The sequence below is a fragment of the Protopterus annectens genome, chromosome 8.part1 (assembly GCF_019279795.1).
Source record: "Protopterus annectens isolate FY-2018-M chromosome 8.part1, PAN1.0, whole genome shotgun sequence".
In the NCBI taxonomy this organism is placed as follows: domain Eukaryota; kingdom Metazoa; phylum Chordata; order Ceratodontiformes; family Protopteridae; genus Protopterus; species Protopterus annectens.
The window spans coordinates 147333933-147349964 of NC_056742.1; the positions used below are offsets into that span (position 1 = coordinate 147333933).

General features: G+C 40.1%; 1 protein-coding gene across 2 annotated transcripts in view; it reads right to left on the reverse strand.

Annotated features, from left to right (window-relative positions):
- The window catches only part of GAN (gigaxonin), a 1111762-nt gene that overhangs the window by 579411 nt on the left and 516319 nt on the right, over positions 1–16032 (reverse strand). For both annotated transcript variants that reach the window (XM_044081792.1, XM_044081791.1), the window contains exon 6: positions 11688–11800. In XM_044081792.1, the coding sequence (XP_043937727.1) occupies positions 11688–11800 (113 nt within the window). The remainder of the gene's footprint in view (positions 1–11687; positions 11801–16032) is intronic.

The window sequence follows — 16032 nt, forward strand, 5'->3', positions numbered from 1 at the left end:
GGGGTCCACTCTCTATACAGTAACCCTTTGTCCCAGTATACAGATTCCCCTTTTCTTGAGAATGAGGTGCCTCACTAGCGACCTCTCTCAGGCCTTGTAATATAGGGTGTGAGAGCTGAGCTCGTCTCAACACTCTCTTTGCAACCCTTCCCAGCTCCCCTTCCACAGGAAGCCTGGTATCCTCTGAAAACTGTGTCCATCAGCCTGGGTACTACTACTCCCCTTTGCCCTTGCACTCTGTCCAAGGGAACATCAGTACCTACAATCAGCTGTGGCTCACCTTCACTCTCACTGCTACAGGGCAGCTCCCTCCCTGAAGTAGCCACCTCACCAGTCCTGGCTTCAAGTGCGCAATCTGTCTGGGTCCCCTCCCCAGCTATGAGACCCACATGCCTGTCCCAAAGCCTGACTGTGTATCACTGCATGCGCGCATGGTACTGCATTATCAAAATCATTCCCTATCAGGACATCTGCAGGGACATCCCCAAACACACCTACTTGCTTGCGTCCCTTTCCACCCTCCCACAGTCAAGGTGAACCCTTGCAAAAGGTATTTGGAATGGGGTCCCTCCTAAAGCTCTGACTAGGGTAGACTGCCCAAGCAAGCAGTGCTCCTCTTTAAAACTGCAAGCTTCACAATGGTTACGTCAGAGACTGTCTCTCTCTTAGCAGTGGCCTGTTTTCATTCTACTAAGATAGGGTATGACGTCTTGTGGTAGTTTGGTAACCTTATTGCCTCCAGACAACTTACTGCTGGTATTCTTTCAGTCCCACTTACTGGCTCTCCCACCTTTTGTTCCCCACTTTGCCGCTGCGGACATCTATAAGCTACATGGCCCCACAGGTTACATTTAAATCATTTAACCCTTGCTCCTAGCTGTGTACCTGAAATAGTGGCTTCCCCTGCTACTGGTGGACTCTGTTGGGGCAGTTTATGCTACCCACCATGAGTTCCCTTAGACATATGTGCAGCACTGGGTATCTACTTCCTGTGCAGTTATGCCCTGCTTGCTAGGTATAGGTCTCCCTTTTTCCCCAACTCATCCATGGTATTACATTCCCTATCTGCTAAGAAGATTTTCATGTCTTCAGGCAAAGTGTTAACAGCTTGTTTCCTCACCAAAAGTTCTGACAGCCCTTCAAACATGGTGACCTGACAACCACTCACCCATCTATGAAAACACATGCTTAACTCAGCAATATATTTACACACACTTTCATCTACCTTGAGTCTGTGCTCATGAAATTTTTTTTCTATACGCTTCAGATGTTAACTTAAAACACTCTAGTAAACAATTTCTAACAATATTGCCTTTATGCTGTTATTGTGCCTTGGTTTGCTCTACCAGTACTTTATAGTACTTTTCCTAATAACTACATTCGTGGTTTTGACTGGTGGTGCATTTATTCCCCTGGTGGATTTTTATTCTTCTTCTCTAACAATTATAATTTAAGTAATCAGTATCAGACAATTTAGAAATAGCAGTTACAGCTTTACCATGGAGTTAGGGGGGTCAGGAACTGTACCCAGAGCCCTTGGTCAACATTATACTGTTTACAAACCCTTTCAAACATATGAATAAAACTATTACAATTATCACCCTCTGTAAATTGTGGAAGAAATGTACTTAACTTTATTGCTTCTGGGGCTCAATTATTCCCCTCCCCATTACCTCATGACCCTGGTGAAGAGTCAGCATTTCTTTTTCATGTTCCCTTTGCCTCTTGTTTTCTTCAGCCTCCAAATGTCACAGTCTCTCTGCTGCTTCAAAATGCATTTGTTTTTCCTGCTGCAGTCTCTCTGCTGATGCTAGTTCCAAATGTTTGGCCTCCAGTTCAAATCTCTCTGACTCCAGATGGATATTTACGTACTCTGAGGTAATGCTGAACTGTCCATTTTCTGAGAGTTGTACATCACCAAGGCCAGTCTGATTGTCCTCCTGGTTGCTGCTCTGTGATGCAGCTGTGTCTAAGGCTGCAATCATCTCACCCTTAGGTTGGCATGCCCCAGTCCTTTGGCTTGGGGCATCTCAGTGAAATGGCTCCTTATCAGCTTGACATACTCCTTTGCTGACATCCTTGCCCACTCTCCCTGACTAACTAAGCTAACAAAAAATAAAGCTATTGTGATATGAAACTCTGTATTTTCAAACAGTCACACAGTGAACATTCAAACACCTTCTTTAGTGACCACTGTTTACAGACTACATGAGTTCAATAGCTACACCACTAAATCCTAAAATGTGATGTAGTGATCCCACCACTGCCAACCAATAAATGTGATGACCCACCACTGGACCAGTAACCAAGGAGCCTCAATCCTCACCACTGGCACTAGTGAGGGATGTACACTGGGAGGATGACAAGGTACACACACACAGTATTACCAGATGCACCTCTCTGCATCAAGTGCAATTTCCCTTAAGAGCACACAGAGACCACAGTCAATCCAGGGCTGGTTTCTCCCTCTTTCTCCAGATCCCCAGTAAGACTCCCCACTGGTACTGCTACAGAGATGAGATCTCAGCTGAGTGGTCGAGCCAAGACCTCCAGCATCCTCCCTGTCCAACCAGTGCTTTGTGTCCCTCCCCAAGTACTGGACACACACACACAATGAGGTTTGATTTATTTTCACCAGCTATGCCCCCCTTTGCCCAAACTATAAGGTAGTTATCACTGCCACCAGCCAGCTTATCAGCTACTTTAAGGCCCTTAAAAAGGGTGTCCAATCTTACTGTTTAAGGTTATTAATACAAATGGTAGTTTGACCAAAGTAAGGCTATTAGAAGTGGCCCATAGTGTCACCAAATAAATATGCAAGTACTCTCAGAACTTAAATAGCTCTAGACAGATCAGTCATAATGAAATGTTTAAATATATATAATAATAAATAATAAAAGAACAAGACAATACTAAATATATATTTACAGTGACATCTGAGTTCAAATCACAAGAAATGTTTAAAACATTGCAGGACAGTCTCAAATAAATGAAGAAAAATATATAAACTAAGCTTTGCTATATGCCTGACTATATCTAAGAGAGTTACTATTCCCCAGAAACTTACTTACAGAGCAAGGAAGATGTGGTGAATGGATCTTCTCTAGTTGTTGTCAGGTCAAAGTCAGAATACAGAATGTTCTCTCACTTGGAGCCTCTCAAATTAATATTTCAAATATTACTGCTGAAATACCTGGGAGAATGACATAATTTCTTGTCACCTGACTCTATCCAAGATGAAGCCCCACTGCTGAAAGCTAGAAGTATTTAACATCTACATGTGAAAACACACAAACCTCAGATCTTTTGACAAATGCTGGAAGTCATAAAACAATTTACATTTCTCCACATTTAAAGAGGATACAGAAAGCTTCCTAGTACAGACATTGTCTCCTGCTGCACAGAAACTAAAAGGTAATATCTTCTTATGGCTTAGTCATAAAGTAATTTAATTTCATCTATTTTTCTAAAATTTACTAGACTGAGGTTAATCTCCTGTATCCCCGTTTCCACTGGTCATAGGTTCATAGGTTTATACTAGGCTATCTGCCCTAAGGCATTTATAAGCCTAGCCCAAAGTTTTGTGGCTTACGCCACCCCTTATATGAAAAAATACTGTGCCCATTGTTGTGCCTCTGTCCAGCAGTGACACAGAGATGATTCCCAGGGTAAAACTACGATCTCCCATCCACAGGTCAAGATTTCTCTTGAACAGAGCCAACGAGGTGCTCTGCCTCACATGGACCGGGATTTTATTCCACAGCATAGGGAGTCTCTGAGTGATAAATCTATCCCTCCAGCACGTCCTATTTATATCCGTGCTAAGGTTTAAGTCGCTTGCTCTAGTGGTTTTGGTGGATTTGGATTTTTTGAGGTGGAGCATGTCCATTAATTCCGGGTTGGACATGGCCTTGTATGTCAGGCACATGTCACCTCTGAGCAGACGGTATGCGACTGAATAGAGCTGGAGTTTCTTCAATCTGGCAGCATATGACAGATTTTGGAGTCCCTTTATCCTTTTGGTGAGGAACTTTTGGGGTCTCTCCAATTGCTGCAGATGTCGGGTGAGATACATCCCGAATGGGGCATTGTACTCGATCATTGGTCTGATAAGTGAAGAGTACAGGGGAACAATGACCTCACTAGATCTGGATGTGCATCCCTTCATGATCAGGTAGGCAATGTAGAAGGTCTTTCTAACCACTTTAGCAATGTGAGTGTCAAAAGAAAGGCCACTGTCAACCTGGGTCCCCAGGTCCCTGATAACCTCTTCTGTGCTTAGTGGATTGCCGCCTATATGGTAGCTTGGGGTTACCTTGTTTTTCCCGAAGGGTATGACTATACATTTTTTTAACTTCATGCCATGGCTCTGGCACCAGCTATCTGTTTCCGTGAGTCCCTTCTGAAGGATATCCGTGTCCGATGCACTTTCCACTATGGCGCCCAGTTTGCAGTCGTCTGCAAACTTTGTCAGCCAAAGTCCTCCCATGTTGGCCTGTACTTCTGAGAAGTAGATGCCGTACAATAGGGGGCCAAGGACCGAGCCCTGTGGGACACCACTTGTGACCGGCTTGGAGTCTGACATAGCGCCAGCAACTCTAACCCTGTGGGTTCTGTCCTTAAGCCAGTTTGCAACCCATCTTGTGACATATGGGTTTACATTTAAGCTGGTAAGTTTTTCTACAATATCCGAGTGGGGTATTGTGTCGAAAGCCTTTGCAAGGTCAAGGTAGGCTGTATGGACTGCCTTTCCCTCATCAATGGCCTTGGTGACTGTTTCGAAGAAGTCGACCAAGTTCAAAAGGCATAATCTGCCTTAAAATATATACATTTAAACAGTTGCAATAGTACATGTACATTTCTGTTCTTTTCCAGTACGGCACACTGTGGATCCATTTTAAACACAAGCATTTATAAAAAACCTTTTCAATACACACTTCTGTACCAGCAGTTTGATATACACATTACCTACAATTCTAATACATTTGTAACACAAACATCTTGCATGAAGCATGCTGACATTTGCAAATGACACAATCATTTACAAAATTCCAGCTAGCTGTGCTGACAGCATCTCCTATCATACTACTTATTAACGTAACTAACCCAGCAAATTATATATAATTGAATTAATGGCTTCTCCAAATTAAACATCTTGAGAGGGAAATCTAGTTGAAACATAGTGGTCATCACAAAATCATTGTCTGTACATAAGGATTATTTAGTCTATATAATACAAACTACATTTTCAAATGAGGAGCCAGAGAGGAAAGTTTTCTATTTATTTTACTTTCATAACTCATTCCCTCCAGTATAGCTCTGGAAGTTTATTCTATGACTTCTAATGATTATATCCTGATCCTATAGAGAAAATAAAGTTGCATCCTTATGGTTCAAACAGCTGTCAATATTTCTAATAGTATAACAGTTACCACAGAAGTATAAATGGCAAATTTTATTATAAAATAATCTTTCCAGTGGTCATATTCATTAGTCTCTAAATTGTATACCGGATATTATAAGTCACAATACACACAGGAAATGTTAATTTTAGTAAACAATCTGAAATGTCTCAGTAAACTATCAAACTACATACATTGTCAACAGTATTTTGTTCAACCAGCTAGGGCTTTCATATGAAGCTAACCATTTCTATCTGCTCACTGTGGAAGTATTTAAAAGAATATGAAAATTATGTATGAGCATTTAATACATCTCAAGCTGTACTAAAGAAAGTTAAAGTATCAGTGCTGTTAGGCTGACAATCATGCAGGCATTAAGAAAATAATTTCAACATCTTCTGTATAACACAACTTTGTTAATATTAACCTAAATAAGAGCAGGCAATATGTAGCATCCAGAAGCATCACTAGAATTATCCTAGACAAACTCTTGCAGGCACCACTAGGACTTAATGAACTAATAAAGGAACAGTTTGATACAGATTTGGAATAAATTATACAGAAACAATGCATATAATTTTTGCATATGTCATAGTCTAATTGTAAAACTTCTAAGGGCTATTACTATTTCCATGTTGCTTTCTGAAAGATGTCAAATACTCTTTCATAAGTGAACAATGGTCTACAACTGCTGCTGCCCAAAGCTTCAACATGATTTTCATAAGTCCACGGATACTCAAGCATCTCAATTTTAATCCCTTTAGAAGCCTATTTTGAAGTGGTGCAACAAACACTTCAGAACCAACAAGCTTGGGCACAAAAGCTGAAACAACCTTTACTAATTGTAGGTTTATAGGTGGGTACTAGGCTATCTGCCCGAAGGCATTTATAAGCCTAGCCAGAATGTGTTGGCTTTCGCCGTCCCCCTTAGATTAGTTCCCTGTGCCTCTGTCTAGCAGAGCCACTGAAGTGATCCCAGAGGTAAACAGTTTCCCATCCACTCATCAAGGTTTCTTTTGAAGAGTGGTAGCAAGGAGCTCTGCCTAATGTAGATTGGGATCTTGTTCCAAAGCATGGGAAGTCTCTGGGACAGGAATCTATCCCTCCAGCATGTCCTATTTATTGTTGTGGTGAGGTTTAGATCCCTAGAGCGTGTGGCTCGAGGGGATAAGATTTTCTTTAGGTGGGGCATGTCCATCAATTCTGGGTTGGACATGGCCCTGTATGTCAGACAGAGATCACCTCAGAGTAGGCGGTATGCAACAGAGTACAACTGGAGTTTCTTCAGTCAAGCTGCATAGGGCATCTGTTTGAGGCCATTGATCCTCTTGGTGAGGTACTTCTGTGGTCCTTCCAGCTGTTGCAGGTGTCTTGTAAGGTACATCCCAAATGGAGCGTTGTACTCTATGATGGGTCTGATGAGTGATGAGTAGAGGGGCACAATGACCTCTTTTGAACTGGATGCGAACCCTTTTGTGATTAGGTGGGCCACGTAGAAGGATTTTCTAACCACTTTGGGAATGTGATTATCAAAGGTGAGATTACTATCTACTTGGGTCCCCAGATCCCTTATTACATCTTCCGTATTTAGGGGACTGCCACCTATGTGGTAGTTTGTGGGTACTTTATTTTTTCCAAGGGGGATGACTATGCACTATTTGGCATTTAGCTTGAGGCCATGATTTTGACACCAGGTATCCATCTCAGTGGGACCCTTTTGGAGGATGTCTGTGTCAGTCAGAGTCAATTATAGCCCCTAGTTTGCAGTCGTCTGTGAACTTGGTCAGCCATAGTCCTCCTGTGCTTGCCTGTACATCTGAGAAGTATAAGCCGAAAAGGAGGGGGTCTTAGGACTGAGCCCTGGGGAACACAACTTGTAACCGGTTTAGAGACAGGCCTAGCTCCCGCAACTATCACCATGTGGGTTCTGTCCGTGAGCCAGTTGGCAACCCATCTTGTGACATAGGGGTTTATGTTCAGGCTGGTGAGCTTGTCTACAATACCTGAATGGGGAATGGTGTCAAAGGCCTTAGCGAGGTCTTGGTAGGCTGTGTGTACCACCTTTCCCTCGTCTATAGCCTTAGTAACTGTCTCAAAGAAGTCCACCAGGTTTAGGAGGCATGATCTGCCCTTAAAGCCAAACTGGGTAGGGTCCAGTGTTTGGAGGTTCCTAATGTCTCTGTTAATGAGTTCCATGATGATGCGCTCCATAGCCTTACAGACCAAGCTAGTCAGGCTTATAGGGCAATAGTTCCCGGGGTCTGTTGTGGCATCACCTTTGTGGAGTTGAATAACCATTGCGGTGCACCACTCTATGGGTATGTAGCCTGTGGAGAGGCTGAGTTTGAACCGTGTGTTTAGGTGATGGGTTAGTTCGTCTTTGAGCTCGTGTAGGACGCAGTCTGGGACACTGGTCCCATTGATGCAGAGATTTGGGTTTTGGAGAGGGCTGCTTTAACCCGAGTGTCTGTGATTTCAGGGAATCTACATTCTTCTGGTATGGTTATGGGCCCTTTTGGGGATAAGAGGGGGGTGAAGTCTGCGCTGAACCTGTCTGCCAGGACTTTGGCGATCTCGGTCGGTTCAGTGTATTTTGTGCCATTCAGCACTAACTCCAAGCAGATCTGAGCATTGCCACTTAGATTCTTGACATAGCTAAAGAATTGCCTTGTGGTTATCTTTGGATTCCTTGGCACTTTTTCTTTCAAAGCTCACCTTGGATGATTTTATGAGGGATCGTAATTTTTTGCTGATACTGATCAGGGATGTCTTCCCTTCTTGGGATTTTACTCTTTTCTGTACTAGTTTCCTCCTTCTATTGTATAGCTTGTTTATGGCAGGAGTCCACCAGACCAGTTTCCTTTTCTTGAAGGAGTGAGTCTTGGTTTTGCTTGGGATGGCACGATCCATGCATTCCTGTAGCTGCCCGTAGAATGCATTAGTAAAGGATTTTGCAGCTTGGACAGTGTTATCCTTCAGCATATTAGCATTACTTTTTATCATCAAGAATCATCAGGCTCGCAGAGGCCATATCCAGAGAATGTCATGGAAGAAAACTCCTTAATGAATTATAAAATAAAATAATCAAATATCAGTTTACAAAAGTCAAGTACAAATGCAAATTAAATAATACATGCTCTTAAGGTAAATGTATTTGTAGAAGTTTTAAGAATCTGAAGTTAGTTAAATGCATGTTGTGTGTTTAAAGTACTCTTGAGAACTGCCATATCCTTTCTTCCATAGCAGTGGTGATCATGGAATCATGATAATTAGTTGCCGGAGGATTTGACATTGGCATGAAAATCTGTGGCTTTGCATGTCAGACTATATGTTCATGGAATCTGGACACATGCTCGACTATCATATGCCCGAATCACAAAACACTGAACACACATACACGAAAGCGCTTAACATCGAAAAGTGCTTCCGTGTATGTGTGCTTGTTTCATAGATCAGACTACAGTGCAGGTAAGGGAAAATTCCCTTTATCCCACTGTAGTGCGATCTCTGAGTGAGAAAATTAAAGTGGGGAGGGGGTCGGGGGGGGCAAAGCCCCTCTGCAGAAACGTAGATTTTTTTTTTTTGAACTACACATACACGAAGCGCTTTTAGATGTTAAGCGCTTTCGTGTATGTGTGCTCGATGGTTTGTGATTCAGACATATGCTAGTCGAGCATGTGTCCTAGACCATTGTTCATGTATGCTGGAATATACACTGTGAATGATTTCATCTCTGGGGAAACAGTTTCAGGACGTTAATTTTCACACACAAGAATTAGACAAAATAACAACTACTCCATCACAAAACACAATCAAGAAACCAGTTTCAAAGCAGAGAGAACTGATGGTATCATGCAGCTAACGTTGCCTTTGTTTGGCATGTATACCAACTGATACTACAGGAACAGCAATGTGAAACTAACTTTTATGCACTAAAATATTCAAATGCTCAAAAAGATGCTAGAAGGAAAATTACTGTCAGTTTGCAAGATTTCATTTATTAGAAAACATGGTATATTCTCAACAGAACTTTTGTCAAAGCAGAAAAAACATCAGGAAGAACATATCAAACTTGAGTCTCCCTAGATTAAATATACCAGAACTGTGCTTCTTTGGATATTCCCTTCATTCCTTGGCTGTGCAATCTCAGCTGTAATATAGTTATGTTTTGAGGGGAAAAGGGTAAAGCCCTTAAGTTTTATACATCTTAACACATCTTTCCTAATGTTGTAGGTTTCGACAGAAATGTCTGCGAGAAGCCATGTGTATCATTTGTTATTCTACTGCCAAATGTCCTTCTCATGTAGATACCTGCTCGTATACTAAAGAGAACAGACAATACTAACCAGTGCTGAAGCTATCCATGGTGGCTGAATTAAGAACTCTCTACTTTTCTGTGACCTTTCCAGATACTCATTAGACTGCTCTAGCATCATTCTTTACATAAATTTAAACCGTCAAAGTTTGATTCCACTGTTTTATGAATTTTCTGAGCCCTACAAACAAATCTTTGGCACTCACTCACTGTTGAACTGGGCCTCTAAAGACTGAGAGGACAGAATTAGTAGATTAGTTATTTTCTTTATTACAGTTTGCTAAAAATATAGGTATACTGGCCCCTGACCCTTTAAAACCAAAACCTGGGCTACACAGCAAACACATGAAATGTAAACAAAAATAGCTATAGAAAAGTCATATAACAAATGTAATAACAGAGACACATGCAAATGCAGCATCATACAACGCAACAGGAAACACATTAACAAATACTTATACTAGGTACTGAAAACATGAATCACACCATATAATCAAAATAGTGCGCATGTACAGTGGATATAAAAAGTGTACAGACCCCTGTTAAAATGCCAGGTTTTTGTGATATAAAAAAATGAATAATTTCAAAACCTTTCCCACCTTTAATGTGACCTATAACCTGTACAATTTAATTGAAAAACAAGCAAATCTGTTAGGGGAAAAAATAAAAATAAACAACGTACAATAAGCTGGTTGTATCCATTACTACAATGAAACAAGTTTTTTTTTTAAATGTACTCTTTCCCACAGAAAAAAAGATAAAACATTAAGTTATCTAGAATTAAAGCCATGTTCTGGCTCTCCACTCCACTCAACTAAAAAACAGTCAAGCAAAGTGGAATACTGAAGATTGTACTGGCTCTAAAGTGGAAAAGGTCTTCAGCTACAAATAACTACATTATTCTATATGCAGATTACAACTATGTACTTAACTTCATACGCAAACATGTGCAAGTGTATACAAGTGCAAATATACTGTATATATATTCACAAACACAAGTGTGCATATATATATATATATATATATATATATATATATATATATATGTGTGTGTGTGTGTGTGTGTAAGCATGTTTACATATACATGCACAGACATTTTATACATACATAACTACACACACACACAGATACAGACAGAATTATTAGAGTATATATTTTCAATCCATTCTGATGCTTGCTTAATAAGAGAAGCTGTGTCACAGAATCACTCTGTTTACTCTAGGTCTGCTGTTTGTTAGAGCACAGATTTAACGCCTTTGAAATGCTGCCTCCTACCTCCAAATCACAAACACTGCTCTCTCACCCATTAATGCAACATGATTACAAATGTGAAGATAAGTAGACATCACCCTTTCACAAATCAGAAATATTACTATTTGAATCTTGGGAGGATCACCTGACTTTCTGTGAGATACAAAAGTTGATCTATTTGATCTCCAACCTTATTAGTGCAAGTAAACTGATCCCCAGAATTACCACAGTTCTGTTGAAGGTGGATTAACCTTAGTACAATATTTTAAAACCAATGCCAGTGGGAGAAAATGAGTCTTGTAGCTTCAGATCTGTCAAACCTGAAACCTATAATACGGTATTATCTTTCTTCCAAAAAAAGAAGCTGATAACTTTAATTCAGTAGCAAGACCAATGTCCAAATAAATAAAGCACAGACCTAAATGTGAATGTTAGATATACTGGAATATATTCCAGTTCATAACAAGGACTGATGCTGAACTTAATTTGTCTTGCTGACTAGTTTTGAATGATAAAGGTCAATGTGAAATAACCCAACTTCTCCGGTTATTAAAAAAATGACTAAAATCAATACTCTACAAGTGAAACATTACATACCTCATTATTGTGAGCCACAGAATGCTGTTCTGTGTACTTTGGTATGGGACTACTATATGTTGCACACATTCTAAACTCATCAGGTCTCAAACTACTATATCTTCCATAAAAATAAATCTTACTTCATTCATTGGTGGTAACGTAGTCCATGAATTGGTATCTGGATTGTACATCTCTCCTGTATTTAGTGTTATAGAATCTTCATCTTGACCTCCTAATACAAATAAGAATCCCTCTAAGAGAAAGGAAATAAAACAAATGTTTCCATAAATATGATAACAGATTTATAAATTTCAGCTGAAACACAATTAGCTGGATATTTATGAATGCTTTGAAAATACAAAATGTTGACAGCACTAATATGGCCATTAAAGGCAAAATGACATTACTTTAAATAAAAGGTCTTTCCTGTCGAAGGCTTTCTACATGCTTACACTAGTAGTTGTTGTTGTGTCTTTCGGCTTTTCCCGGTTAGGGGTCGCCACAGCGGAACTGTGGTCCGCTAATTATTGGCAGTAGATTTTTACGTGCCGAGTTGCCAGCTCTGACGCACAACCTTCAACAAAGGTACGCCCATTCATGTATGTCTCCACACAGAAGACGCTCTAGCTGAGAATAGAACAGGACAATGTCTTACTGTGAGGCGACAACGCTACCGCAGCACCACCACCGCAGTATACATGCTTACACTAGTACCAAAGTTAGCATTTAAGTAACAGTACATGCTTACACTAGTACTGTTATACTTAAATGCTAACTTTGGTATCCTCACGAGTCATTTATTTATTAATTGATTGATTAACATTTGATTACTGGGAAAGTCCGACTTCGAAGAAGCCCATTTTCAGTGGAAGCTAAGGGAGAAAAGCTCTAAATTATAACATTTTTAAGAATAACTATACAGTCTTCAAAAATAGCACAAAACATCTTCAGTTTGAATAATTATAACAAATTAGAGATAATATAAAAACATTGGTTCAAAATCAATGCAAGGTATAATACAATCATTTAATATTTAGAGATATTTTAGACAGTCTGTAAATAAATTAAAGGTAAGTTAGTCCAATACAAATAGGAATTATGATATAAAGTGAGGGAAAAACAGGCTTATGGTACATTTAGAGAAAAAGTCAGTGAGGAGAATTAGATAACAGTAAGGAAGTAAGTGAAGAAGGGAGAGTAAGAAGTATAACGATTGAAGAGATACCCCGTTTACATTCAGGGATATAGTTTAACAACAGAGACATATTTTAGCTAGGAATCTTTCAGAGTGGCTTTGAAAGATGGGAGGGAGGGTATAGGCCAGATAGATACCAGTAAGGATTTTCAGGCCTAAGCAACCTTGTGTAAGTACAGACAATGCCCAGCAGTTTTGCTTGGTTTGTAGACAGGGGTTTTTGGTCACTGGATCGCAATGACTGACTAGGAACACAGTTGTGTAGAATGTTTTTTATTGCTTGACAGGCTTTTCAGTGCTATACAGTGGTGAGTTCTGAAGCAGGTATGTGCTGCAGATTTAACAACTTTATTGTAGCATTATTCAAGTTTTAATTGTTGTGAAGCCTGAAGGTTAGTAAGGATGGCAGTACCACAGAGAAGAATGGGGAGGAGATAAGTAGTGGCACTTGTAGTTGTAGATGCATCAGTGATACAGTTTTTGGCTCTGTAAAGCATCCCTAGTTTTTGGTAAGTCATGCATTTTAACTAGTTTTATTTCTCTAAACAACAAATGCATCATACCAAAAGATGATGCCCATAGGTCATAGTCTGCTGTCAGATCCTGTATATCAAAATTGGACAAGAATTATGAATGTCATCCACTCATTGGTACATACAAAGGTAATAACTATTAACCAGTTGTAAATGGAAGAGTAAGCCTAAAAGAGAAGCAAAAGTAAAAGCATACATGTCACCTTTAACGAACAGCAATGTCTTTGCTGGGTTGAATATTTATCTTGCAACAACAGGATTTTCTATGAGTTTCATTAATATGAGCCCACATGTACTTGTCTGTGCTCCTATAAGCCTCTAACAATCTCTGAAGTACCTGCTGATATCCAATGCAGGCTTGCTGTGCATTACTGAGTGCAATGCTAGGCCATGTTTCGGGGAGTATATAATGAGAATGGGTTTCACTAGAACATGTGTTGTGGTGGATGACAAGGCTACATGAAATGCATGAAGTAATCTGGAGTTGTGCCATTTTTCATTGCATTTATAGGAGAGGAAAAATAAACAGGAAATTCATTGCTAGCAAAATACACTGTTGGACTTGGAAAGAACATTTGAAAATGTATGCAGGAAACACTGTACTTCGGAATTAAAAAGATGGGGCATCCACTCAGCAATTCAGCACTAGTATTTATTGATTGATTGATTGACAATTGATTACAGGGAAAGTCTGACTGGGTAGAAGCCCATTTTCAGCAGAAGCCAGTTCATAAAATCTCTAAATTATTAAAAAACATTTTAAGAACAGTAATTTTAAAATCTTCAAAATAAAACAAAAACATCTACAGTTTAAATAATTATAAGCATTAAACATAATATAAAAACGTTGGTTAAGAATCCATACAAGGTATATGACACAGTCATTTAATATTTAGAGAAATTTTAGTTTGTATAGAAATTAAAGTTAGTCTAACAGAAATAGGAATTGCAATATGACATGAGGGTAAAACAGGCTTATGGTATATTTAGAGCGAAAGACAGGGACAGAATTTGATAGCATTAAGGAAGAATAAGGAGTTAAAATTAACAAAAAGGTACTTGTTCACATTTAGGGATAACTAGTACGCAAAGATAAGCCCTATTCTGAAATGCCTGATTGGGTTGGAGAATCCCTAAGTGGAGCTATGGCATTTCGCATTATACTTTACAGAAAGAGAAAAATAACACTATTTTAAATTAATCCCAGGAAAGCAACATATTGGCATTCTACTATTTCTTCCAACTAGACCTATGGAATTCTGCTTTGTATTCTCAATGCCTGGAAGGGGGGGGGGGTGCTAAGAGTTACTGTGAGTTACAGAGCTCACATCTTACTGCACTAACTGAAATTTAAAAAAGTTATTTGATCTAGTGTTTATAGACACTAGGGCCATTCAAAAAAGTACAGTTTTGTACCTACCATAAATGTAGATGTTCGAGTGTTCACCCTGCTGCAGTCATCACACTTGGGTTATCCTGTCGTCAGGCAGTCCCGCAGTCAGCCGGAATTCCAAAGTCTTGGTCCGGCGTCGGTTGCTGTCGCTTCTTCCCTGATGTCAGTGCGCCAGGGGTATATATAATGCATCCGACGCCATTTTCTTCAGTTTTTCTTGCCCCAGATGTCAGGTGCCCCCAAAAAGGTGGTCAGTAATTAGTACCAAATTAAGTAATTTTCTGCACAAACACAAAATCCCTCCAGCTATAAGTAAATACATCAGAAAGGTATTGTAGAGATTTAGCCAGTTAGATCAGAGGGGATGGAGGGAGAGTAACCTGGACTGCAGCAGGGTGAACACTCGAACATCTACATTTATGGTAGGTACAAAACTGTACTATGTTCATTGTGTTACCCTGCTGCAGTCATCACACTTGGGTAGAATCCCAAAGCTATGGATGGGTGGAGGAGTTTTAGAGGGTTAGAGGAGGCTAGAAGGCCCTGCAGAACTGCAGTGGCGAAGCCAACCCTAGTCTTAGAGTAAAGTGGTAAGTGATAGTGTTTGGTAAAGGTGTGTACTGAGCTCCAAGATGCAGCTTCCAAAATCTCCTTGGTTGGAACCCCCCTGAGGAAGACTATAGATGTAGCTGTTGCCCTGGTAGAGTGGGGCCTAATGGTAGCAGGAACTGGTTTTCCATGATGGGTATAGCAAAAACGAATGCAATATCCTATCCATTTGGAAATGGTTTGTTTTGATATAGCCTTCCCTTGTGGAGCTGTAGCATAGGATACAAAGAGCTGGTCAGATTTTCTGAAAGCCTTAGTTTTATCCAAGTAGTAACGAAGTTGCCTGTGAATGTCCAAGGAATGCAGGAGTCTTTCTCTTTTGTTCTGTGGGTTTGGGAAGAAGGTGGGTAAGTGAATGGTTTGATTTAAAGACACACTGGAAACCACCTTAGGCATGAAGGAAGGATTAGTTCGTAGAGAAACTCTGTCTTGATGGAAAATGAGGAAAGGTTCCACTGCCATTAGTGCCTGCAGCTCTGAGACTCTTCTAGCTGAAGTTATTGCTAGCAGCAGGGCAGTCTTCCATGATAGGAACTGTAGACCTGCAGAGAAAGCTGGTTCAAAGGGAGGTAGGTTTTCCCAGAACAAAATTTAGGTCCCATGTTGGTGTAGGTGATCTCCTGGGGGGCCTAATGTTTTTTGCCCCTCTGAGGAACTGCCTTAGAAGTGGATGCGAAAATAAGGGTGGTTCCGTGTTGTAGTGGGCTGAAATAGCTGATGCATGGATTTTAATGGAAGAAAAAGAAAGTCCTTTG